Consider the following 25,586-nt stretch of genomic DNA (forward strand, 5'->3'; position numbering starts at 1 on the left):
GTTCCATGGGGGTACGGATGGCTTCATGAGACATCTGCAGCTCCAAGGGACACGTATGGCGCCATGGGGACACTTACGGTTCCACGGGACATGCATGGCTCCTTGGGACATCCATAGGTCCGTGGGACATGGATGGCTCTGTGGGAAACATGCAGAGCTCCATGGGACATGGGTGGTTCCATGGGACATCCATGGTTCCGTGGGCCATCCACAGCTCCATGGACCATCCACGGCTCCATGGGACATCCATAGGGCCATGAGACACGGATGCCTCCATGGGATATGTAGAGCTCCATGGGACATGGGTGGCTCCATCGGATATCCATGGCCCCATGGGACATGCACGGGCTCCATGGGACGTGCACAGCCCCACGGGACACACACAGCACTCCTGGGAGGGGACAGTGGGGACGGGGAACCTTCCCCTGCTGGGGACCACAACCGGAGCAGGTCTGTGGGTGCCAGGGCAGGGGCTGTGGGACCCCTGCAGGAACCCCTTCTCCTGGGCAGGACCCCCCCCCCCGGCTGGGGTCCCCCTCTCGGGGAGGTCCCCCTCTCCCTGGGGAGCGAGTGCCGCTGTGTGTGAACTGGCGGTGGGAGGGTGAGCCCGGTGTCCCTGGTGCCTCTGCCCTGTCCCCTGCCACTGTCCCCTCTCCCCGGCGCCCTGCCCCTGCCCCTGTCCTCCAGCCCCTGTGCCTGAGCCATCACCCTGTCCCCGTCTCTGCCCCCTGCCCCTGCCCCACTTCCATCCCCGTTCCCACATCTGTCCCCTGTCCCCATCTCCCATCCCTGTTGCTGTCCCCATCGCTGTCCCCTCTCCTGCCACCTGCCCCCTTATCATCATTTCCCACCCCTGCCCCATGGCCCCATGCCCCCCATACCCCCCCGTGTCCTCCCATAGCCCCCATAGCCCCATGCCCTGCTGCATGCCCCATGCCCTCCCGTACCCTCCAGACCCCCCATACCCCTCCATGCCCCCCCATACCCTCTAGTACCCCCATACCTCCCATGTCCCTCCATACCCCCTTATGCCCCCGTACCCTCCCGTGCCCCCCCATAACCCCCATGCCCCCCCGTACTCCCCCGTGCCCCCCCGTCCCCCCCAAGTCCCCCCGTGCCCCCATACCCCTCCCATGCCCCCCACACTCCCCCATACCCCCCAAGTCCCCCCGCGACCCCTATAACCCCCATACCCCCCCCCCGCGCCCCCCCGCCCCGCTCTCGGGGGCGGCGGCGGGCGCTGACCGGGCGGGCAGGGGGCGGCGCGCAGGGTCCAAGGCCGGCCGGGGCGGGCCGGGGCGGGCCGGGGGAGGCGCTCCGGGGCCTCCGCAACCTGCCGCCGCCCCGGCCGGCCGTCAGAGGCGGCGCATCCCCCAGCCGGGGCCGGGGCACCATGAGCGGCCGCGTCGGGGACCTCAGCCCGCGGCAGGCGGAGGCGCTGGCCCAGGTGAGCCGGTACCGGCAGAGCCGGGGGATGCTGGGGGGGGGGAGGAGGGGAGGGAGCGGGGCCGGGCGGAGCCGCCCGGATGCGCTCCTGCATCCGCTGCCCTCCGCGGCGACGGGCATCGCCCCGCGCTCCCGGCCCCGGCCCCGGGGTGCTCCTGCTGCCCCAACCCGCCGCTTCCCCCCACCCCCCCCACCCCCCCGGAGCCCAAACCCACGGGCTGAGCCCCCCCCGCCCCGTGGCGCTGCCCACTGGGGAAGGACCGTCCCGGGTGGGTCCCGGGGGTCTCGCCAGCTGGACCATCCCGCCGGCGGCCCCCCAGGACCGGGCACTGGCGAGCCCCCCCATCCCTCTCCCATCCTTCCTGCTGGTCCCGCCGGCGGCTGAGAAACCTCCCGCCCCACCGCGGGGCTCCCGGGGCAAAGGATGCCCGGCTGAACCGGCGGCGGTCGCCCACCGTGGTGGCCATGCCACCCAAGGCCACCTCCGACGCCTTCACCGGCACCTCGCCGGGGCGCCAGGCCTCATCCAGGTTTATTCCACCCCACCAAGAGGGCAACAGCGCCGGCTTTATCTTATCGCTGCGTTTCCAACCCAACCAAACTCCAGCCGCGGGCGATGACCCCAGCGGGCTCCGGAGGCTGGCGGGGCAGGAGCAGGCACGGGGCATGGAGCCGAAACCCTCCCGGTGCCAAGGCGGCGATGGGTGGGTGAGAAAGGCAAGCTGCGAAACCCATCCGCCAGCACCTTGTTTTTCTCAGGGTGATGAAGCTAATCCCGGGTTTAATTACACCTAAACTCAGCAGGAGATAATCTAATCAGCCTCATTAAGGGGAGGTCCTGGACTGGTACGGAGATTTGGGCTGTAGCCTGGCCTGGGTGAGCGGGGCCGCGTGCTGAGGATGCCCTGGCTCCCCCAAACCCCCCCAGTTCTGCACCCTGCCACCCTCCTACCCGCTCCAGGCTGGCCAGGGGGGCTGTGACTCGCTGGGATGTCAGTGGAGCAGAGGGACACGCGGTGACTGTCCGGTGACCGGCTCCATCCCAAAAGGATGCCGCCGGTGATGGCAGAGGAGGGGACCAGTCCACCTGGTCCCTGTGGGGCGAGGGTGGCCGGCGGGACCCTCCCTGGGGGGAGCCGGGTGGGTGGCAGCCCCCACTCACACCCTTGCGCAAGGGGACTGGCTTGGGGACACCCGGTGCTTGGTGGCCAGCCTGGGGACGGTCCCCTGCCAGGGAGGAGAGCAGAGACCGGCCACTCATGACGGCTGCATGTGGCAGCAGGGATGGAGTGTGGGGTGTCCCTTCTCTCCTGGGACAGTTCCCAATCCTGTCTGGGACTTTTTTTGGGGGGGGGGACAGGGAGGGGACAGACCTCCAGCCTTGGTGCTTTTGGGGTGGGAATGGAGACCCCTCCGCCAACGGTGCCTCTTCTCCCTGCAGTTTCGGGAGAACCTGCAGGACGTGCTGCCCTCCCTGCCCTCCCAGGATGACTATTTTCCTCCTGAAATGGCTCCGAGGTAACCCCAGGGTGGGGGGAACACATGGGGGGGGGGGGGGGCTGGAAGACCCCATGGGGGGGCTGTGGAGCTGGGGACGCTGGCAGCGGGCTGAGCTCTCTGCTCTCTTGCAGCGCGCTGCTTTGACCTGCCCAAGTCGGAGGCGATGCTCCGCAAGGTGAGAGGGCACCCTGCTTTTTGGGGGGACCCCCCCATACTGCCGTCAAGCTCCCAGTTGTCACCTGGGAGGGGACAGCGTGCCATGGGCCACCAGCCAGCCCAGCTCTCCCAACAAGGGTGACCTGCCCATGGGGTGCACCCCATCCCATGGGATGGGGGGTCCCCAAATCCCCTCATCTTGGCTTGCTCTGCCCCCCCCCCCCCCCCCCCCCCTTCACAGCACGTCGAGGTCCGCAAGCACATGGACGCCGACAACATCATCGCCTGGGAGGCCCCCGAGGTGGGTGTCCCCAGCCCTGGGGTGGGTGTCCCTGGAGGGGACTGTCCCCCCTCTCTGGGGGGTGTGTGTGGGGTGCACGGTCCCCCTGAGCCCCCTCTGCTCCCACAGGTGATCAGGAAGTACATGTCGGGGGGGATGTGCGGCTACGACCGGGAGGGCAGCCCCATCTGGGACGAGATCATCGGGCCGCTGGACGCCAAGGGGCTGCTCTTCTCCGCCTCCAAGCAGGACCTGCTCAAGAACAAGTTCCGCGACTGCGAGGTGCTGCGGTGCGAGTGCGAGCAGCAGAGCCAGAAGGTGGGTGCCCTGGCCTGCCCCGCACCCTGCCTGCCCACGCCGTGCCAGCCCCACGCCCTGCCTGCCCACGCCGTGCCAGCCCCACGCCCTGCCTGCCCACGCCATGCCAGCCCCGCACCCTGCCTGCCCGCACCCTGCCTGCCCACGCTGTGCCAGCCCCGCACCCTGCCTGCCCGCACCCTGCCTGCCCACCCGTGCCAGCCCCGCACCCTGCCTGCCCGCACCCTGCCTGCCCCGTGCCGTGCCAGCCCCGCCAGCCCATCTCACCGCTGTCCCCACCAGCCGGTGGCCCCACCAGCCCCGCAAGACCACGTCTGGTCCATCCCTACCAGCCAACGTCCTCCCCCGCCCCCTAGGCCCACGTCCAGTCCGTCCCCACCAGCCCGTGTCCCTGCCAGCCCCACAAGTCCACGTCCTGTCCGTCCCGCCGCAGACCGTGTCCCTGCCAGCCCCGTAAGTCCATGTCTGGTCCAGCCCCACCACCCAATGTCCTCCCCAGCCCCCTAAGTCCATCCCCACCAGCCCATGTCCCCCAGCCCGTGTCCCTGTCCCAGCACCCGCACCAGCCCGCGATGCCCCTTCTCCCCACACCAACACTTGGGAGGAGGCTCTGGCCGGGCGGGACCAGCCCCTCGGGGACCACCCCGTCCCCAGGCCTGGCCGGGAGCCCCCCCTCCCGCGGGTCCCCGCAGGGGCCGGGCGCTGCCTGAGCCTGCCCCCCCCCCCCTCCTCCCATCCCAGCTGGGCAAGAAGATCGAGATGGTGCTGATGGTCTACGACTGTGAGGGCCTGGGCTTGAAGCACCTCTGGAAGCCAGCCGTGGACGCGTACGGGGAGGTGAGGGGCTCCCTGCCCGACCCCCCCTTCCCCGGCCGGGGATCATGGCCGTCCCCGCTGCGGGCTGCGGCGGTGACGCAGGGACCCGGGCTGACTCATGGCCCCGAGGGATGATGCAAGAGCAGGTCCCTGGCAGTGCCCTGCACCCCCCCCAGCATTTTTGGGGTAGGGGTCCCTGCCCGCGCCCCTTGGTGCTCCCCCCATGCCCTATTGGGTACGTGGGACGGAAGGATGACCTGAAGCTCTTCCTCGTCCTGCAGCTCCTGTCCATGTTTGAGGAGAAATTACCCCGAGTCCCTCAAGCGCCTGTTTATTGTGAAGGGTGAGTTTGGCCCCGGGGTCCCCACTCTCCCCGGCCGGGTGCTGACCCCCACCCTAACGCCCCCCGTCCGCCCCCCAGCCCCCAAGATCTTCCCCGTGGCCTACAACCTCATCAAGCACTTCCTGAGCGAGGACACCCGCAAGAAGGTCGTGGTCCTGGGATGTGAGTCCTGACCCCCTCCCCAGGGTGTCCCCCGGCTGGGGGTGGAGCGGTGGCAGCCGAAAAGGGGGTGCCATGTACCCCTTCCGCTTTCGTCCCACCCAGGGGTGAAACCCCAACCCTGGGGGGGGGGGGGGGTGTCCCCGGCTGGGCTGGGGCTCTCCGCAGGGGTCACAGCCCCCCCAAACCCTGCTGTCCTCCACCCCACCAGCCAACTGGAAGGAGGTCCTGCAGAAGTACATTGACCCCGAGCAGATTCCGGTGGAATACGGGGGCACCTTGATGGACCCCAACGGGGACCCTAAGTGCCCGAGCAAGGTAGGAGAAGCCCCCCCGCCCCGGGTTCCTTGGGGGGGGTGTGCACGGGTCGTCCCCCCATACCCACGTCCATCTCCCATCCCCTTCCAGATCAACTACGGGGGGGACGTGCCCCAGCACTACTACGTGCGGGACCAGCTGGCGCAGCAGTACGAGCACACGGTGGTGGTCAACCGCGGCTCGTCCCACCAGGTCGAGTACGAGATCCTCTTCCCCGGCTGCGTCCTCAGGTGAGGAGGGGGGCTCCACGCCACGGGGCTGGGGCGACAACGGTGGGTGTCCCCAGCCCTGCCGCGGGACCCACGGCTCCTTCCGGCACAGGTGGCAGTTCAGGTCGGAGGGAGCCGACGTGGGTTTCGGGGTGTACCTGAAGACCAAGATCGGGGAGCGGCAGCGGGCGGGCGAGATGACCGAGGTCTACCCCAACCAACGCTACAACTCCCACATGGTGCCCGAGGACGGCTCCATCACCTGCTCCACGCCCGGCATCTGTGAGCGCCTTCCCCCTTCCCCGAGGCGCTGGGGACACACACACACACCCCCCCGGGGTGCTCCCCGTGCCCCTGACACCCCCCCCCCCCCCGTCTTCCCCCAGATGTCCTGCGCTTCGACAACACCTACAGCTACCTCCACGCCAAGAGGGTGAGCTACAGCGTGGAGGTGCTCCTGCCCGACGCCGCCTCCGCCCAGCAGATCCAGAAGCTGGGGACAGGGTCACCGAGGTGGCCCTCAACCACAGCCCCTAGCGACGGCCCCCCCCCCCCCCCCCAACGGCCCCTGGCGTCCCCCGTCCCCCCTCCCCCCCACCGCCGCGGGGGACCCCGAGGCCCCCCGCTGCTCCGTGCCCCCCAGGAGGGCCGGGTGCCCCGTCCCAGCGCGGCGGCCGGGAGGATGGAGAAACGAGGGGGGGGGGGGGACCGAGCCCCCGGAGCTCACGGACCGAGGCGGGGCGGGGAGGGGGGGCTGAGCGGGGCCGGAGGGGGCCCGGAGCGCCCGGGTTCCCCCCCTCGCTGTGCTTACGCGGGTCCCGTGCCCGCCCGCTGCCGCGTGGGGCGGGGGGGAGTAAAGGGATGGACCGAGCTGGGTCTCCTCTGCTTTTTGTCCCCCCCCGCCCCGCAACCGGCCCCGCTGCCCACGGCCCGCTCCGGCCCCCGCCCCGCCCACGCGGCCGCCGGTGACGCAGGGCCGCGCGGCCCGCCCCCGCCGCGGGTCACGTGCGCAGCCAGGCCCCGCCCCTCCCCCCCCCCCCCCCCCCCCCCCCCCCCCGCAGCCGCCGCCGCCGCCGCCGCCGCCCGCCATCTCGCAGCCGGGCGGGGGCCGCGCCCGGCGATTCCCGCCCTGCGCCGGCGCGCGCTGCGGGGCGGGGTTTGGTGACGCGCGCCCGGGGGCGGGCGGGCTCGTGCGGCGGCGGCGGGAGCGGCGGCGGCGGCGGGAGCGCGCGCCATGGGGGCGGCGGAGCGCGACCTCTACCGGGACACGTGGGTCCGCTACCTGGGTGAGCACCGGCACCGGCACCGGGCACCGCATCGGGCACCAGGCACTGACACCGGGCACTACGCCGGGCACCGGGTCCCGCACACCGGGCACCGGGTCAGGCACTGGGCACTGCGTCGGGTACCGGGCACTGACACCCGCCACCGGTAGCGGGCACTGCGCCGGGCACTAGACACCGGGCACCGCGTTGGGCACCGGGTCAGGCGCCGGGTACTGGGCACCGACACCCGGCACCGGTACCGGGCACCGGGTACCGCACCGGGTAGTGGGCACTGACACCCGGCACCGGTACTGGGCACTGGGCACCGCACCGGGTACTGACACCTGTCCTCGGGCACTGACACCGGGTACTGCACCGGCTACCGGGTGCTGACACCCAGCACCAACACCGAGTACCGGTACCGGATACCAGCACCGCACACCGGGCACTGACACTGGGTACCAGTACTGCAACACCGGCACCGATACCGGGTACCAGCACCACGCAGCGGCCACCGGTCACTGTCACCGGGACTGTGCACCAGCACCGATACCGGGTACTGGCACCATGCACCGGCACCACGCACTGACACTGGTCACTGGCACCGGGTACCGGTCACAGCCACCGGTACCAGCACCGGGCACTGTCACTGGTCACCGACAGCCCAGCCGTCCGGTGGCAGCGGGGGTCCAAGGTGACCCGGCTGCTCCGAACCCCCCTGTGCAGGATCCGTCCCTGCCGCCGGCCCACCCCGCTCCCGGTGGCACGGGGACGCGGCCGGTCCCCAGCCCCGCTGACCCCCCCGACCCCCAGGTTACGCCAACGAGGTGGGCGAGTCCTTCCGCCCGCTGGTGCCGGTGCCGCTGGTGTGGGCCAGCTACGGCGTGGCCTCCGCCTACGTGACCGCCGACGCCATCGACAAGGGCCGGAGAGCTGCTGCCGTGAGTGTCGCCCCCTCCCCACCCCTCCAGCCTCTCCCCCCCCACCCCGCTGACCCCCCGTCCCCCTCAGGCCCACGCGCAGGACCCCGCGCAGGCCACGCGGGTGGGGGTGGCCGTGGTGGACCACCTTCGTCTGGCAGAGCCTGGCCTCGGTGGCCATCCCCGGCGTCACCATCAACCGCCTCTGCGCCGCCTCGCTGGCCCTGCTGGGCGCCCTCACCCGCTGGCCCCTGCCCCTCCGCCGGTGGACCACCACCGCCCTGGGGCTGGCCGCCATCCCCCTCATCATCACCCCCATCGACAGGTAAGAGATGAGCAGGGTGAGGCTGCGCTAAGCCTGGTTTTGGCAGGGCTGGGACCTCGGTGACAGTAGGGACGGGGTCTCAGGGGGATTAGGGACAGGCCAGCCAGCCCCCCCCCTGCCTCGGCACAACCGCATTAACCATACCCCAGGGACCCGCCCGGGACCCCCCTCACCCCCTCTCCCCTCCCACCGCAGGACGGTGGATTTCCTGATGGACTCCAGCCTCCGCAAGCTCTACAGGGTGCCGGGAGAGCCCCCGGCCCCACACTGAGCCCCCCCAGGCTGGGGAAACTGAGGCACGCTGCTGATTTTGGGGTGCTGTGACCCATCTACTGTGAACCCTCGCTCAGGTAGTGACCCCGGAGCGGCCGCCCTGCCCCACGGCTGGTCCTAATAAACCATTTCAAGGCTGACCCTGTGCTGGGTGATGCTTGGGCACTCGTGGTGGTGCTGGAGCTGGCGGGGACCCGCCGCCACATCCCCTCCTGGGGGGAGAGGGGGACAACGACACATGGGTCCAGCTGGGTCCCAACCCCCAGGCCCAGCACCCTATGGGCATCTCCTCCCTGGGATGGGGGGGGGGGGTCCCTGCACCCCCAATCACCCCAACAGCAGCCCCAGGTTCGAGCTGGAACCCCTCCATCCCTCCACAGCCGCTACAAGCCTCATGGGACATACTGGGGACTGTCCCCAAGGAGCTGCCACCATGTCCAAGATCTTTGGTGATGCCTTCAGGGACCCAAATCCCCCCAACCAGGAGCCACCAGCTCCGCCAACACAGGCTGGGGCCGTGCCACCGCACCTGGAAGCCACATCTCCTGGTACCAGGAGGTACCACCAGGAGATACGGCTTCCAGGCACAGTGGCATGTCCCCAGCCCATGGTGACATCCACATGGTACCACCAGGAGAAGCTTTAGAGAAAAGAAAACCACCTTTTATTGGGGAGGAAGGGGATCACTGGCTCGAGCCGAGCCCTGCGCCAGGCTGCGGTAGTCTGGACCCACCTCGCCCCCTTTCTCCGGCTCCCTGGGGACCAGGCCCCCCACCACGCTCTGCAGCTCAGCGTGGAAGGGACACTGCCGCCTCGGCCGCCGCCGTCCCCGCCGGCGCCCGCCCAGGCGCCAGGCAGTCAAGGCCAGCCCCAGCAGACCCCCCACCAGGGCGGCTGCCACCAGGGCGCTGCCCACCAGGGCCAGCCCGGCCAGCAGGAACCTCTTCACCGTGTGGCACGGCGCTGGGGACGGCAGAAAGACACAAACCAAAAAAAAACAACAAAATAGGGGGTTCAGAGGTTGCTTTGGCACCTGGGGCGGTGGGTTTGGGGCCACGGGGTGATGTTTGGGGTTGTCCTCTCACCTTCATACCATGGCACCTTCTCCTTCTGCACTAGCAATGGTCCAACCGTCTCCCGGTGGAGTGTCCCCTCTCCCGGGAACCCTGCAGGAGGACACGGCCTGTACAGCCTGTCCCAGCCCCAGGACCACCACCACCACCACCGCTGCCCCTGCACCCCCCCCACCCCCCCCCAAGATCCTGAAGGCACATGGGGCCACCACAGCCCAGCCCTGGTACCTGGCAGCTCTCCGGGGAGGGTGTCACCAGGGGGACAGCCGGTGTCACAGCAGTGGCACAGGGCGCTCCGGGAAGGGTCCTCCGCATTGTGCCAGCTGGGAGGAGAGGGCAGAGCTGGGGTGGAGGGGTCTGGGGGTCCCCAGCCTCCACCCCAAGACCCGCATGGTGCCATGCCATCAGGTCCCTCCAGCCCTGCAGGTCTCTGCCACCCCAGAGGAGATGTCCCCCAGGTGACACCAAGCACCTCCCCAATTCGTCTGCACCCAGAGGGAGCCGAGGCCTGTGGTGATGCCACCTGGCTACCACTGGAGAAGGGGTGGCATCCAGACCGCAGTGGGGTGGCTTGGTGCCCCAGACGGGTCCCCTTGCCAAGTGGCTTCTGGTCCCAAAGCACCCATGGGTGCTCAGGTCCTGGGGCACTATCAGGGTGCCCGTGCCAGGGCTGAGCTTACCTGGCCGTGGCTTGGCTGTAGAAGCAGGACCTGGCACCATGCCCCCGGGCGGCGGCGGGGCTCCACGCCATCAGCAGGCAGTGCACGTAGACCTGCTGAGACACCAGCCTCGGGCAGGGCATGCCACCAGCACATCCTTCCTTGGGGACCCCGCTCTCCTCCCACCCACCCCCACGGGGTTGAGGCTACCCCAGAGGGGAGCAGGACACTCCAGGAGGGATGGTGCTCTGGGAGCCCCAGGTTATCCCCTGTAGGGCCTCTGTCCCGCCACCAAGGACATCACCCCAACCTCACCTCCTCTTCCTCAGGCTCATCCTCCAGCACGGGGGCCGGGATGGTGAGCTGGAGGGCAGACACTCCTCTCTGGTGCTGGACGGACACGCTCCCCAGCTTCTGCCCATGCAGGCACCTGAGGCAGGAGAGGAGCACGGGGACATTCCCATGCTGTCTCCAGGCCCTGGACATCTCTTCCCGTCAGGATGTCTTGAAGGACCCCAGGGTGCTTGGAGCAGCGGTCTCCACCTCCCGCCCCATGGGCACTGACCCATGACTGTTCACCACCATGAAGACCCTCCTGGAGTGTCCCCCCAGCTGCTCCGAGCTGGTCCCGTAGCACTGATCCACGTAGATCTTCAGGGAGATGCCAGGACTGAAGTCAACCCTGGCCTCCAGGCGGACGGCAGAGCCAGGGCTGAGCACCAGCGGCTTCTTCATGGCACTGGGGTCCCCTGAAGGAAAAGGGAGGGTGGGCTCAGTGTGACATCCCCGAGCCTGTCCCACCACAGATAAGAACATCAGACACATCCCAGGCCACCACCCCTAGGTGTCTTTGCCTGCACCCCTGTGAGGCAGGTGCCTGCCTGCAGCTCCCCAATTTCAGAGCTCATCCCCTGTCCCTGGAAGCCAAGAGCTGTCCTGGCTTTGTCGCCCTGGTTTGGCTTCCCTGCCTGCTCTCCAGAGCTACAGCATCTTCCTGGTCCCCTCCATGGAGCCGAGAGGGACCATGTCACCCATCAGACTGACAAGGGGCAGCTGACCCCCAAAAAAGCTGATCATGGAGTCAAGCACAGGGTGGGGAACATCTCAAAGCATTCAAAGCCCTACACTCTCCACAAGACTGGGAGGGATGGTCCTGCAGGGGTGGCCACCTTCTCCTGGTGGGCCCTAGTGCTGAGGCCACTCAGGAGAAAGTGCTGGGTGCTGACGGTCAAGCCCCGGGGGCTTGGCTGGACCCGTCCTGTGATTTCATCCCCCAAAGTTGGGACCCGACACAAGACCCAGAGCACTCACCATCCAGGAGCCTCAAGGTGAAGTTCATGATGGGCTCCTCGGAGCGGGGGTGAGCATGAGCCCCACCAGGCACGGTGGCAGCAGCAAGCACTGGGGCTGCGGCCCTTGTCCCCATGCCTGAGGACACCACTGAAGCCACCACTGTGTGACCGGAGGACGCTGAAGCCACTGGAGCCATGGTGGTCCCTGCAGCGAGGGGAGGGTTTAGCCAGTGGGGCTGAGCGTGCAGCAGCTGGAGCAGCATGTCCCGGGCACAGTGAGGACATCCAGGTCCTCAGATGTCCCCAGGACTCATGGTGGGCAGGCGGTGCTGCACAAGGAGGGGAGAGCACCCAGGAGCTCAGTTGGGTTTGAGCACATCAGGGTGCTGCCCCAACCCCAGCTCCCCCAGCCAGGACCTCCCCCGGTCTTGGTGGCCAGGCTCTGGCATGGGACCACTGTGGTCACTGTGGCGGCAGGTGCTGGAGGAGAGGGTGCTCCACAACCCTCCCAAAATGCAAGGTTAAGCATCCCCAGCCACGCCAGCACCAGGCACACCTGGGAGCATCCCCCAGCACCAGGACCCCTGCCAGGGCTGGGGAGGGACCAGGAGCTGCTCGTGGGACGGGAGACCATTGCCAGCAGCCATGTACCCCGCCAGTGGCTCTAGTCCCCCCACCCAAACCAGGTCCTTATAGACCTGCTGGGACCCGGGGGCACAGGGAGCTCCTGGCAAGCCCCCTTGCTCCAACCCCACATCCTCGGAGCACAGGGTCATTTTAGGAAGGCTCCTCTCCCCCAAGAGGACCTGCATCAGCAAGTCCAGGAGGGCACCAGGAACAAGCACCAGGCAAAACCAAGGGGCACCCACCACCCTCCTGCACCCAGACACAGATGCCACCACCCACCTCCCCCAGCAGAACCAGTGGGGAGACAAAGAGGGGCAGCCAGGGGGTCCCAGCCCCACTCACCTGCCACGCCCAGCACCGCCCCGCACACCAGCACCCACCAGCACAGCCCCATCCTCGGTGAGCAGCAGCCCCAGCCCCAGCACCTGGGGGCCTTTAAAGACCAGGGCTGGGTGCCGATGGGCCCCAGCTGGTGCTGCCGGGTTTTGGGGATTTGCTTGATTTTCTCTGCGGTCGATCAGCAGTGCCGCGTGTGGGGCTTGTCCTACAGGCTGTCCCGGTCCCATCGCTCAGTTCCCTGTCCCATCGCATAGTCCCAGGCCCACCACTCAGTCTGCTCCTGCGCACAGTCCTGGTCCTGAACAAGGTCCAGGTCCCGCTGCATGGTCCCAGACCCAGCACTTAGTCCCGGTCCCATGCATGGTGCTGGTCCCACCATCTAGTTTTGGTCCTGCACGCAGTCCTGGTCCAACCGCTTTGCCCTGGTTCCAGCTGCACCACATGGTCTGGTCTCACCGCTTGGTCTCGGTCCCATGGATGCTCCCGGTGCCACCTCATGGTTTTGGTCCCACCACACGGTCCTGGTCCCGTCATGGTCCCTGTCTCAGTCCTACACACGGTCCTGGTCCCGTCATGGTCCCTGTCTCAGTCCTACACGTGGTCCTAGTCCCACCACACAGTTCTGATCCCACCACAGTCACGGTCCCACGCATGATCCTGGTCCTGCCACGCAGTCCTGGTCCTCAATGCACCATCCTTGTCCCATTACGGTCCTGCTTGCAGCCCCGGCCCCAGTCCCACCACACGATCCTGGACCCGTGGTCCCAGCCTGGTCCCATTTATTGAGAACAAGGAGGAGGCTGCTGGGTGCTGGGATGGGGGGACTTCAGCGGGAGGACTTTCCTTCCACCCCTTGGCCCCAGGCAAGTGCAGAGCTGCTGCTCCCCACCCTGGGGCTCACTGCCAGCCGCTCTCCGGGACAGGCAGCCCCGGGGGGCACAGGCAGCCCGGTCGGTGGCAGCAGTGCAGCCACGGCCCGGACAGAGACATGGTGAAGTGCATGTGTCTGGGGCTCCTTCCTGTCTCTCTTTTTGCAGCCCCAAAACCCCACTGCAGCTCCCTCTGTGTGGGTTGACCCGGTGGCCCGGGCGCAGAGGGACACGGAGCACGTCCCCACAGGGACGTCATCCTGGGTGGGCTGTGCAGCTGACCTCCTGCCTCGGAAGGGGCTCTTCCATCCCCCCATCTGCAGAGGGAACTGGTGGCCGGGGTGGGATTTGGCCCCTGCAGGGGACCTTAGCATGTCATGGGAGACACCTGTGGACCTCAGGGAGGTGCCCCAAGCCCCGTGTCCCCAGCGCCCATCCCAGCGTCCGTGGGCAGCATCACGCACTGTTGAGTTGGTGGCCCCGGTGGTAGCTCCAGACTGGCCATCAGGGCTCGCGCCCACCCCAGTGCTGCTGGTGCTGGTGCTTCGGCTGGAGAAGTGCAAGTACCGGGGCCACCCTTGAAAATGGGGTGCACCCACCAGCAGCGGAGCTGGGACCCGGTGGCACGAGTGAGTTGTGTCACCCGTGATGGCTGTCCCATGGGTCCGGTGTCCCTGCAAAACCAGCAGACCTTCCTGGTGCCATCTGCACACCGTGGGAGTCCCACGCCAGCACCCGGCAGCGCAGGCGGCTCTGCAGGGACAGCGGGGACAGATCCAGGCGCCCCGCTTGCGCTGGGGCTCTCGTTCCTCAGCGCCGCCCGGGGGACACAGGGCTCCCCACCCCCAGGACTGTCGGGGAGAGCAGAGCTGGGACCCCGAGGGGCTGCCGGGCCATCCCACCCGGGGAAAGCAGGATCCGGCCCCCCGGGAGGAGCAGGGACCGGCAGAGCATCCTGCTGCGGCCATGCAGCCCCATGCTGGGGGTTCAGCGTGGGGAGGTGCCCATCTCCTCCACCCCCCGGAGAAGAAGGAGATGGATGGAGACCGGCTGGACCATCCTTATATCAAAAACTGCCAAATATACAATTATCTTACAAAAGTAGAATTGCTTTTTTATTTCTGGTCTTTACAAAGGGAGCAGAACACGGGCTGGGGGGCCGGCGGGGGTCTCTTTGCTGCGGGGGAGGCTCAGCTGCGGGTGCCACCTCTGCGCCCGGCCAAGGCCGCTCTTGACAGGACGCGGCATTGCTGGTGTCATCCAGCCCGGCCGGGACGCCCGAGGGCTGTTCCCCCCACGGGGGGTGGGACGGACCCCATCCTCGGCATCCCCCCCGCGCCCAGGGGATGGCATCACCGGGATGGCGGCCACCGGACCCTGCTCCCCACCTCCTCCCCACGCCAGTTCTCACCAGACCCCGTGAGCCTCCCGGGATGTCCCCTGTAGGGACCGGGGCCACGGGGCCCTCTAACCAGGACAATGGGGGGCTGGGAGGGGACCTGCTGCACGGATGCCCTTCACCCACAGGGACCACAAGCCCCTTGATAAATGCCAGGGCTTTTGGAGTGGGTTTTCCATTCTCCAAACCCAAGCGTGGTCGCCGCCGCTGCGCCTTTCGGCTGGCTCCGGGTCATGGCCTGCCGTGGACTGATGGAAGGCTGAGAACGTGCTGCGCTCATCACACCCATGGGCTGGGACCTACCGAAGCAGCGCAGCAGGCTCCAACCCACCGGCCCAAAACCAGGGCTCGAGGGAAACGGGGTGATTTGAGGAGCCCCTCGGGGTTCGGGTTCCCTGCCAGCAGCTCTGCCCACCCCGGGCAAGGAGAACCCCCTGCCACCACTGGCCAGGCACGTCCCCGCCCGCACTGCCCGACCCATGGCGTGCCTCCAGCGATGTGGTGATGGATGTCCCGCTCTCGTTGTGCTGAAGCCATATCCTTCACAAATACCTCCTCCGGCCTTTCCGTGGGGAAGGAAGAAGTGGATCCTGCTGGATGCCCCCCCACCCCCCAAACCTCCAATCCCTGACCCCTCAGAGGCAGGGGTGGAGGCTCCGCTCTCCCTCCTGGTGGGTGACGGCAGCTCCCCCGCAGGCTCCTGCCCAAGTTGGGGCACGGCAGGAAGGTGATGGAGGGTCCTCCTCGGCGTTCCCGGGCACCGGAGCCTCCAGCTGGTTCTGCTCACGTCCAACCAAAAGACACCATGAGTAAGAAAAAGGAAAGCACCTGGTTCTTCCCCAGGGGGAGCGGGGTGCCCGCTGTCCCCTACCACTTCAAGAAGTCCCGCACGTGGCTCCACAGCTTGGTGATCCAGAGGTTGACCCCCAGGTCGGTCAGGTACTGGATTTCGGGCGTCAGCATCTTGCGGCACAGCTTCTGGTGCTTCTTGTTGATCTTCTTCTTCAAGTTGTAGCCCAGGATGGACTTCTCCCCCAGTGGCTGCCAGGGTTGCATGGAGGACTCTTGGATGGCGCTGGCATCCACAGGGTGTCCCCCGTCGATGCAGATGCTCTTCATCTTCTCATTCTCCCGCTGCAGCTCGGCCACATCCTTGGCCATCCGCTCCCTCCCGTAGGCCTCCACCTTACGCCAGAAGGTGGCATTAAAATAGCGGTAGAGCTTGGCGTCGATGAGGTTCCAGGAGGTGGCCTTCTCATAGAGCTCAGGTGTCAGCCGGGAGACGGTGGAGCCCTTCCGGGCGTTGAGCTTGAAGTAGAGGACATCCTCCAGCTGCCAGCACAGCAGGTCCTTCAGCAGCACCAGGGACTCGTCGAAGTACTCGAGCAACATGACGAGGTGGAAACGGCGATCTATCTCCTGGATGTGCTCCTCCACCAGCGGGCTGTTGGCATTCATGTTGTTGTCGTAGCCCAAGTCAAAGAAGAGGAGGTTTTGGAGGTAGTGAGCGTTGAACCCGTTGGGGTCGTAGTAGTGCCAGGGGTCCCGGAGGAACTCTGCCAGCTTGTCCTCCCCCATCAGCTTCCAGGTGAGGGGGATGACGCGCCCAAAGTAGTGGAAAGAGGACTCGAAGAGGTAGGCAGGGTCCCGCAGCACCGTCACGAAGGTGGCGTCTGCCGGCAGGAGCTTGCGCACCTCCTCGTAGTGGAAGCGCATGTGGTTGCAGATGATGTTGAAGCACGCGCCTGGCCGGTAGTGCTGCACCTGGCTGCGCTCGAAGTAGGAGGGGTAGTAGAAGTCGTTGCGGCCGTTGGGGAAGGCGAATTTCAAGCGATGCTTCTCCCCGAAGCGGAAGAGGATGTTGAGGATGGTGCTGCTGGCTGTCTTGTGCGTCTTCATGAACATGATGTTCAGCTTGGGCAGGCAGCTCCGTCCCGAGGGGCTGCCCGTGCCGTTGGCCACTGCTGGCGCCTTGCCGGGGGCCGGGTAGGAGGAGCAGGAGGAGGGGATGGGGATCCTGGTGAGGAGAAGAGACAGGACACCATGGTGAGGGCAGCTCGGCCAGCGTGGCCCAGCCATCATGAAGGCTCGGCCATTTTCCTTCCTGGAGGAGCTGGACCTGGGGACGGGTGCTGGACCTGGGGGTGGGTGCTCACCCCAGGGATGGGTGCTGGACCTGCTCACCCCCAGCAACCCCCAGGCTCCCCAGCGGAGAAAAGCCTGGCTTCGGGCGGAGCCCCTTTCACCCCCAGCCACGTGCCCAGCGGGTCCGGGGCACCCACCCGGCAGGAGCCCCTCGGCGAGCAGGGTAGAGCCCACCACCCTCACGAGCCCCCTGATATCAGGTGCACCTCCGAGCCACCAAACCAAACTCATTCACCCCCTGGACAACCCCAGCCACCAAGGATGCACCGCTACGGGGGTCTTCACAGTGGTCAGCCCCCACCAGTGCAGCCTGAGCAGGGGGTCCCCATCCCTCCCCACGGGGACGGTCGTGGTGGACCTGGTGCAGGTGATGTTGAGACGTGCATCGAGACGAGCTCTCCATGGCTGTAACTCCATGGACAGGAGCTGATAACATTCTTGTGAGGTCCGGAAGCTCTCAACCCCTTGTAGGAGTCATGGAGGATCCCAGCACCCAAGCAAAGAGGGAAATAATTCTAGTGCATGACCCCACAGACGAGCTCGCGGGCCCTCGGGGAGCACCGAGAACAACTCATGTGTTATCTGAGATGCCCGGAGCAGGGAACAGAGACCACAGTATTGAGTTACTTTGGACACCATTAATGAAGTTGCGAAGCTGATCCTTCATAATGCTCCCATCAGGCAGCGCGGGGGAGCACGGGTTGGGACATAGCTTATGAAACACCCGCAGGCGGCTCTTTTATAAGCCTAGAGATAAATTTGATGCCAGGAGGGATGGCCTTACTGAGCACTGGCTTTCGCCGTGACAGGCAGCAGAGAGATTTGAACCTACCTGTGGCCATCTCTGTGGGTGAGAGTTTACATGTGGCAGTGCTCCGGTTGCTCTTGAAGGACAAGTCCTTGATAAAGAGCACCCGAATAACCATCTCGGCTCTGCCTGCTGCTCCTGTCTGCCGGGGAATGTCTCCCGTGGTGCTTTTCTTTCTCCCAGGGGACATGAAGCCACAGTGGGCAGGGGGTCTCCTGCAACTCCTCGTCCCCTCCATCGCCCAGGAGCTGAGCGCTGGCTGCCATTTTGCAGCATGTGTCCTGTCCCCCGTCCCCCCCCCCAGGGTGAGCGTCCCCAGTTGGGGGGGATGCCCCCAGCTGGGAGTTGGGGTTCGCCTTCTCCCCCACCCAAGGGACAAGGCGCAGTCTCCAACAGGAGGTTGTAGGAAGGGGACATCTCGGTGTGAAGCCACCAGAGCCTGGAAAGCCCCGGGACTGTCTCCAGTTGGGGGTGCCCCGTGTGAAACAGGGTGGCCGAGCTGCCGGGGGACACACATGGGGACCCCACACTCACTGTGTCACGCTGACTTGCAGTGGGGGGACGGCGTAGGAGTAGAGCAGCAGCATGAAGCTGGTCAGGAGGGTCCCCAGGATGAGCCCCTTGCACATGGACCTCCAGTGCTTCCCATGGTGCAGCATTGTGGTCACCTGTGGCCGGCAGAGAGGAGAACTGTTAGCACTGGGGGACAGGGAAGCGGGGTCTGGGGGGACCGTGTGATTAAAATCACAAGCAAATAAGGCACGGGGGCATCTCATGGGCATGGGAAGTCCCAGGAAGCATGTCACTGGGCTTTTCTGTGCTGGTACTGCCGGGAGAGAGGCGAGCCAGCACCAGGTGTGTCCCTGGTGCGGGCACCACAGACTCGTGGCCAAGAAGTCCAAAAGGCAGGCTCTGCCTGACCTGTGCACCCTTTGCCCGCCTTGAGAAAACCCAAAGCGACTCCCTGGCCCAACGCAAGAGCAATCAGAGAGGCCGCGGGGCTGGAAATGAGGGGGAGAAAGGAGCTGTGCCATGGGGCAGCCCGGCGGCAGAGCGGGCATCCTCTGCCAGGCGGCACCAGCAGCTCCCCCGGCACCGAAAAATCACTGACGTGGGCAGGAGCTTTCCAAGGGCGGCTGGGATCCCTTTTCCCAAGAAAATCTCTGAGCTGGGTGAGGAGCTCCGGCAGCTCGGGATGTATCAGATGCCGTGACATCTGCCCAGCGCAGCCTTGCCCGCGTCTCCTGGCCCCTCCAGCAGCGCCGGTTGGAAGGGGGCTCATGGCTCCCCTCCGGCCATGGCACCCACACCTTTGGGTGGCTTGGGGTGGGGGCCGGGGGGACGCAGACCTGCCAGGCAAGGTGGTCCGGGGCGGGATGACACTCCCCCCCTGCCCCGCGGACAAATGCACATGCATACACATACATGCATGCACAATTGCACACGTGCATGCACACACACGCATGCACACAACCAGAGGGCACATGCACACCTGTGCACACAAACACCCACGCACATGCGTACACACGTGTACACATAGGGACACACGCACCCATGCACACCCGTGCACACACACACAGGGACACAGACACACACAGACACACATCTGCGCGTGTTCATGCGTGTGCATGCACGCACAGGGGCGCACGCACGCGCACACATCTGTGCATGTTCATGCATGCACATGCATGCATGGGGACACACACATGCACACGCGTTATGCACTCATGAATCCCCCCCAAGGACACAGGCACACTCATGCATGCACACACAAGCGTGCCCACACATCTATGCACACCCACGCACACACAGGGACACAGACGCATATACGTACACCCCCCCACACACATCCTCATGCACGCCCATGTATGCACAAGGACACATACACGCACGTCTATGCGTGCTCACGCATGCACGCACACACTCACACTCATGCACACACACATGTACACTCTGCACGCACACACGCATGCACACAGACCCTGCAGGCAGCCCCATCCCTGCGCCCAGCCCCGCCGCCCCCCAGGCCGCCCCCTCCCTGGTGCCGCTCCCCCCTGGCAGCCCCCGTCCCCCGGCAACACCTGCCCAGCCGCACGCCGCCGCCGCTCGCCGCAGGCCCGGGATGCGGGGAGCACCGGCAGCTCACTCGCGCCAGCGACCGCATTGCAGCAGGGCTGTCCTCTGCGGCAGGACAAGGGGACGAGCCACCTGTGACCGCAGCACCCGCTGCCGGGGGGCTGCAAGCAGAGCCCAGCAGCCGGGAGCATCCCCCGAGCTGGAGGGCAAAGCCCCGGGCGGCCCCCCCAGCCTTGCACCCCCATTTAGCGGCTGCGGGAGTAGAATCGCCTCCCCGTGCTGCCGCTCGCTCCGGCTGCGCCGGCACTGGTCTGGCTCCCAGGCATCCTTTGCCCGACACCTTTGGCCAAGGCTGGCCGCGCTGCCGGCTGCCCGCTGAATAACACCCTCTACAAATGAACCACCAGCCCCCCGCGCCTGCCGCGGCATCGCCCCCTTAGAGCCTCGTAGCTCCAGCAGACAATTCAGAGAGATGAAATCCCGTCTAGGAGAGCCGTGGTTTACACCTAGATGCGTTTTAGACCCCACGTAGCAAAGATATCCCCCCCCCCCGGATTTCTAAGCTAAACCCCAAGCAGAAAGGTTACCAGGCCGGCGTGAAGGGTGCCCAGGACACGGCGAGATCGGCTCGCTGCTCCTGCCTGCCTCCCCCTCTTTCCGGCCCCCCCAGTCGTCTCCTGCCGCTGAGATTTCCAGCTCGATGAATAATGAATGGAAAATGCAACCGGAGCCCGGGGCTGCGGCTGGGTGCTGGGCACAGCTCGTCCTGGCACCCAGCGCGGCAGCCAGGGGATGCCGACGGGGTGGGGGCACCTGGTGGCATCCCGCAAACATGCCCAAACTCGCCCATGCGCTCCCCCCGCCCCGGCCCTGCAGCAGGGATCGCCGGGTCAGGCAGGGCTGGCCACATCCAGCCTCTTCCCGGTTGGTTTTCTGAGCCGCTGGCAAGCGCGGCAGGAACGGCGGGGATACGGGGGGTGTACGGTGGCTCTGACCCTACCCCAAAATTGCAGCATGGGTGTGAAGCCAAGAGGGTTTTGCATGCCTGGGAGCGGCCAGGGTTTGGTCTTACACCTTGGCCATGATCGTGCCACGGTCACCATCTGCAGCACCGGCGTTGGCACCACAAGGAAAAGCCACCGGCGAGAGCCAGGCAGCGCCGGAGGGGACACCTGCCTGCGCAGGTGCTGCCGGCCGGGAGCGAAGCTGCATCCCACCGGCTCGCAGGCTGTCCTTGCCACTGTGCCACGGGGCACAGCGCTGCCGGCGCTGGCACTGACCCTGCCGAAGCGAGCGAGCCGGTGCCATTAACCCACCTATTGGCTGCCGGCCCGGCGGGGAACCCTGCCATCCCCCCGGGGCAGCACAGCACCCCGACCCCACGCGCCGGGATGCCAAGAGGATGTCTCGCCCCACCCAGGCTGTGTCCCCTGGGGTGGTTCTGGCAAACAGTTCCCAAGCCAGTTACTCTATTGACTTTGCCTTAAATGAGTGGCTTAATTATTAATAGCTCGCCAGGAGAAATGCAGCGATCGAGGTGTTTTTCCTGGGGCTCCATTAGCACGGGGCAGCCGCGGCGCCAGCTCTCAGCCGGCCGGTTGAAATTCCCAGCCGGAGGACATGGCCATGCCGGCCATTTCCCCACGGGTCACCCCCTGGGATGGCTGGGGCCCTGCGGCTCCGCAGCCCCGTCCCCATGTCCCAGCAGCTCCCCTGGTCCCTGGGGACATCCCCGAGCCCTCTTTTGGGTTTTCTCTATAGGAGCCATTTTCTTTGCAGCCAAACCCCTATAGTTACCATATATGAGGCACATCCACCGGCCACTTGCTCCTCCCGCCCCCGCCAGCCCACGGGCACGCTCTTTTTTCCACGTGCCCAATTTCACGCAGGCATGGTCCTTCCTACCCCTCTGTCCCCTTGCATACCCCCTGTGGGTGCAAACACCCGTCCCCACATGCCCCCCGGCACCCCGCCCCGTAGAGCTGCCCCCCAAGCACCCTGCCACCCCCCAAGCATCACCTTTTCCTTTGCTTAAGCTGCTCTCGGCGAGCCGTCCCTCTCCTCTCCTGGGCTGGCCGGGGCGTGGGGGGAGTGGGCGGCGCGGGGCAGGGGTGCCGGTGCTGCTCCGACATGGAATAAGCTCGTCCCAGGCAGCTCCCCGCAAACGCTGGCTTTTCCGAAGCCTCCCCACCAGCTGCAGTCTTTATGGCATCACCGGGGTCCCAGCCCCGTATCGCTGGCCTGGGGAGGGGGAAAAAGAGAGAGAGAAATGAGAGCCGCTGCCGAGAGGGATGCAGGGCTGCGGCCGGGCACTGCCCGGCTCCCCCGGGACAGCTGGGCCAGGCCCTGGGTGCCCGCCGCCACCCCGAGCCTCCCGTCTCCCCACCCACTCCCAGCGGCACAGAGGAGGCATTCAGCCCGCTGCCTGCTCGCTGCCTGCCCGCTGCCTGCCAGCGCCGAAAACAAGGGGGCCGTTTGTCTCCATCTGCGGCGCCGGCTTCAACGGGGACATTGTCACCGCCAGCCCCGCGCCCGGCCCCCTCCACTCCCCTGCACTGCCATGCCACCTCCAGCCCCCAGCCCGGCACCCGTGGCGGTGGGAGCCGGGGTGGCGGGGTGCTGCCGGCCGAGCGGGTGACGATGGCTGTCCCTCGGCGGTGGCACCCAGCTCCTCTCCTCCCTGCGGGCCCAGCTCTCGTGAGCCACCATGGGATGGCTCATGGCCGGGCTGTCACCTCCCGCAGCCGGAGCTCACCTCGGGGTGGGGAGCGCTGCGGCGGGGGCTCGGCCCCGCACCCCCGACCCAGCCGCCTGCTCCCCAGGGCGTCCCGGCGGTGCTCTGTCGGCTCCTCTCCATCCTTCCCGCAGCCTCCCCCTGCTCTCCCTCCCCGCTGCCCGCCGTATCTACATGGCTTTTATGGCCTTAATGGCAGCAATATCTGTGCTCCCCCACCCTCAGCGTGATAACCGCTGAGGCGCAGCGCTGCTGCCAGCCTTTTTCCCCTTCCCCGGTCCCACTGGTTGCGCTGGGACTTTGGGTGTCCCCAGGCACCCCACCCACGGAGGGCGCTGAGGGGTGCTGCTGCCCGCAGGGTCCCGTCCTGCCATGATGTGGCTGTGCCCGGGAGGGCGAGCGGGTGCTGCGGCCACACGGGGGAGGGCTCGGCACCATCAGGCACCCTGCTCAGGCATCACCCCACGACGGGGCAGAAAAGGGGCCATTGTGCGCCCGGATCCGGCCCTGGCGCTTCCCACCGCCCTCAAAGCTGGCTCTTTGCTGCTAAAGACAGTGACGGCCCCACGCGCTTGCTCGGGCAGCGTAGCTGCAGGGCACCCCTCGGCCATGCCCGGTACCCACCCGAGTCTCCGTCCATGATGGAGGTGTTTGGGGTTCAGAGCTCGTCCCCATGGGGCTTGGGGTCACCCTGCCGAGCCCCGGGCGGGCAGGCAGCTATTGCCCCATCGCAGGCAGCTGACACATCCTGCCCTGCCTCGGCGGGACCGGTTCTCACCCCGGTGTTAACCTGCGCAACCCCTGGGCAGCCCCAGCTGGTGCTGGGGGACGAGAAAAGCCAGAATATCCTCTGTCATCGCAAGAAGAGGGGTGAGGAGCCGCCGCCTCCCCACAGGCGCTGACCCCACTGGCATGTCCCTGCTCTCCCAGGACAGACACCCCCCCGGCGTCGCCAGCCCCGGATGAGGGGTCCCATCCAGCTCCTCAAAATTAAAGCCCGAGCCCGTGCCGGCCATGAGCAGCGGAGAGGAACAGGCACCTCCGGGCAATGGAGAGGAGCAAGCAAGTGCACAAGCGAACACAAGCGAGTGCAAACACGCGCTCCCCAAAAATCAACGCTGGGACGTGCCCGCCTGCCCCTGGGGAGGCAGGGGCTGCTGCTGGGATGGGGACGGGAGACTTGTCCCTACTCAGAGGCAGCGTTAACACCCCAGCGCGCGGCAAGCGCGCAGCCTCCCCCACGCCCTTATCAGATGCGTTTCCAATTGCACCCAGCCCTGGCTGGAGTCACGCCCGGGATTTATCGCCCATCTCTTCCCCCTACCCCCCAGGCCCATTCGTCACGGGTAATGGCGTGAAGTAACCGCGACACCGAGTTAAGTAACACCCCCAGCTCCGCCGCCTGCTCTGGCTCCGGCCGCTTGCTTTTCCGTCCCCCTGCCTGGATTCGCCCTGGAAACAGCGGCGTGGGGGCAAGGAGCCGTCCCAGCCCCTCTCCACAGGGCACCTCTCTTAATTCCAGGTTTCCCCCTTTTTTGGGGGATGGCGTTGCGAAGGGTTTCCAGCCGAAGAGGACAGCGGCGGCCAGGGTGCGGCAGCTCAATGAAGGGATGCTCGCGGCCTTGATGGGGTGTAAACCATCCCCAGGTGGGCTCCACCACGATGTCCCCCACCCCCTGTCCCCTGTCCCCCCACCCGGGAGTGGGCAGAGCGAATACCCCCCCAGATTTGGGGGTACAAACAAAGCACTCACGCTGAAAACTGTGACCGCCGGGGAAGCGCACGCCGGAGCTGGGGATCCCGAGGGATTTGGTGAGGAGCTTGAGCAGCTGGTCGGAGGGACCGGCAGCAGCACTGCGGTGGCACACCCCGTCCGGGCCAGGGCTTGGCCCCGTCGGACACTCGCTGGCCAAGCGCGGCGTCAGGTGCCTTTATCGGGTGGAAAAGCTGTCATTAGCGCTGGTGAAAGAGGGGGAACCGGTGGCCGTCGGGGTGGCGCGACCGGTTTGTGGTCACCTGGCTGGGCAGCCTGGCAGCTGCCTGCCGGTCCCATCGCCCTTTCCTTATCTGCCGCCCCGGCACGGTGCCTGCGGGTGCCCGGGAGCGGGTGTCCAGTGGCTCCAGTGGGGTTGGGAAGCCGCATTCGGGGTCTGCTGCCCCGTGGTGGAAGCCCGGCTCTGGGTGCAGCCCCGGGAGCTCCCAGGTGGTTGGACCTCCTCCTTTCCCGAGAGGTGAAATCAAGGAAAGGGGTAAAAAAGCAAGCAAATAAAAAAAAAAAAGAAAAAAAAAGAGGGGGGAAGAGGGAAAAAGAAAAAAAGAAAGAAAAAAGGAAAAAAGAAAAAGTAGAAAGAAAAAAGAAGAAAGAAAAAAGAAAAAGAAGAGAGAAAAAAGAAGAAAGAAAAGAAAGGAAAAAGAAAAAAGAAGAAGAAAACAAAAAAGAAAAAGAAAGAAAAGGAAAGAAAAAGAAAGGAAAAAAAAGAAAGAAAAAGAAAAAAGAAAGAAAGAAAAAGGCAGGCGGGCTGTTATCAACAGTTCCCTATCTGTGCTGTTGCTGTTGCTTGCTCACTGCTAGGGGTTATTGACCCCCAGGGCTGGCAGTGCTCGCGGTGAGTTCATGGCCCACACGCGGTCCCCGCAGCACTGCCATGAGGTGGCACAGCCTTCACCTTGGCTGGGTTGGGAAAGAGGGGGTCCTCCAAAAAACCCCACGAGATGACGCAGCCTTCACCACAGCTGAGCACGAGGGTGTCCCCATAAAAACCCCGTGAGACAACCGGTCTTCACCATGGCTGGGGCCGTGGTGTCCCCATAAAAGGCCCCATGAGATGGCACAGCCTTCACCACAGCCACAGACAAGGCATCCCCCCAAAAATCCCATGAGATGATGCAGCCTTCACCACAGCTGGGGACAAGGGTGTCCCCATAAAAGCCCCATGAGATAACCAGTCTTCACCATGGCTGGGGCCGTGGTGTCTCCATAAAAGGCCCCATGAGATGGCACAGCCTTCACCACAGCTGGGGACAAGGGTGTCCCCACAAAAACCCCATTTGATGGCACAACCTTTACCACAGCTACAGACAAGGGTGTCCCTATAAAGCCCCGTGAGATACCACAACCTTCACCGTGGCTGGAGACAAGGGTGTCTGCATAAGCCCCACGAGACAACATGACCTTCACACCCCAAGGAGGCCACACTCACCAAAACCCTACAAAAACCCCACAGCAAGCCACCCCAC

General features: G+C 66.1%; 4 protein-coding genes across 6 annotated transcripts; 2 read left to right on the forward strand and 2 right to left on the reverse strand.

Moving 5' to 3' along the window:
• The first annotated feature begins 1,369 nt into the window (after positions 1-1,369).
• On the forward strand, positions 1,370-6,082 carry SEC14L2 (SEC14 like lipid binding 2). Its single transcript, XM_076352663.1, is given in 15 exon segments — positions 1,370-1,447; positions 2,888-2,941; positions 2,943-2,964; positions 3,078-3,121; positions 3,344-3,403; positions 3,512-3,700; positions 4,442-4,537; positions 4,798-4,818; positions 4,820-4,859; positions 4,938-5,021; positions 5,230-5,336; positions 5,427-5,566; positions 5,658-5,827; positions 5,932-6,036; positions 6,039-6,082. Coding segments are annotated over 15 exon segments (1,230 nt in total). The 5' UTR covers positions 1,370-1,393.
• A 677-nt stretch (positions 6,083-6,759) lies between these two features.
• Positions 6,760-8,468, forward strand: MTFP1 (mitochondrial fission process 1). The gene is given in 5 exon segments (XM_076352722.1): positions 6,760-6,831; positions 7,624-7,751; positions 7,822-7,875; positions 7,877-8,055; positions 8,251-8,468. Coding segments are annotated over 5 exon segments (489 nt in total). The 5' UTR covers positions 6,760-6,779; the 3' UTR covers positions 8,327-8,468.
• Positions 8,469-8,992: 524 nt separating this feature from the next.
• LOC143167591 (uncharacterized) lies at positions 8,993-12,373 on the reverse strand. Its single transcript, XM_076353167.1, has 8 exons — positions 12,322-12,373; positions 11,372-11,557; positions 10,626-10,809; positions 10,376-10,490; positions 10,082-10,173; positions 9,630-9,724; positions 9,414-9,494; positions 8,993-9,291 (listed from the first exon to the last, which is right to left on the reverse strand). The coding sequence occupies exons 1-8, from the start codon at positions 12,371-12,373 to the stop codon at positions 8,993-8,995; spliced, it is 1,104 nt and encodes a 367-aa protein (XP_076209282.1).
• A 1,902-nt stretch (positions 12,374-14,275) lies between these two features.
• Positions 14,276-24,124, reverse strand: GAL3ST1 (galactose-3-O-sulfotransferase 1). 3 transcript variants are annotated; one of them, XM_076353017.1, is made up of 4 exons: positions 24,103-24,124; positions 21,635-21,856; positions 18,074-18,207; positions 14,276-16,603 (listed from the first exon to the last, which is right to left on the reverse strand). In XM_076353017.1, exons 3-4 carry the CDS (start codon positions 18,196-18,198, stop codon positions 15,454-15,456), a joined length of 1,275 nt encoding a protein of 424 aa, XP_076209132.1. In that variant the 5' UTR covers positions 18,199-18,207; positions 21,635-21,856; positions 24,103-24,124; the 3' UTR covers positions 14,276-15,453. The 3 variants fall into 3 exon arrangements, with proteins under 3 accessions (XP_076209132.1, XP_076209130.1, XP_076209131.1); XM_076353015.1 differs by lacking the exon at positions 24,103-24,124 and having other exon boundaries at positions 21,635-21,918; XM_076353016.1 differs by lacking the exons at positions 21,635-21,856; positions 24,103-24,124 and adding an exon at positions 20,203-20,245.
• Positions 24,125-25,586: the final 1,462 nt, after the last annotated feature.

This window comes from Aptenodytes patagonicus, chromosome 15 (genome assembly GCF_965638725.1).
Source record: "Aptenodytes patagonicus chromosome 15, bAptPat1.pri.cur, whole genome shotgun sequence".
Classification (NCBI taxonomy): domain Eukaryota; kingdom Metazoa; phylum Chordata; class Aves; order Sphenisciformes; family Spheniscidae; genus Aptenodytes; species Aptenodytes patagonicus.

What these genes read in the sequence shown, in the direction of transcription:
- LOC143167591 (XM_076353167.1), bottom strand. Translation starts at nt 12,373, where the DNA reads ATGGGGCTGTGCTGGTGGGTGCTGGTGTGCGGGGCGGTGCTGGGCGTG. An exon ending in CACCTTGAGGCTCCTGGATG is followed by an intron (nt 10,810 to 11,371) that starts GTGAGTGCTCTG and finishes CTTTTCCTTCAG; the next exon opens with GGGACCCCAGTGCCATGAAG. An exon ending in ATGAGCCTGAGGAAGAGGAG is followed by an intron (nt 10,174 to 10,375) that starts GTGAGGTTGGGG and finishes GTGTCTCAGCAG; the next exon opens with GTCTACGTGCACTGCCTGCT.
- GAL3ST1 (XM_076353017.1), bottom strand. Translation starts at nt 18,198, where the DNA reads ATGCTGCACCATGGGAAGCACTGGAGGTCCATGTGCAAGGGGCTCATC. An exon ending in CTGCAAGTCAGCGTGACACA is followed by an intron (nt 16,604 to 18,073) that starts GTGAGTGTGGGG and finishes TCTCCTCACCAG; the next exon opens with GATCCCCATCCCCTCCTCCT.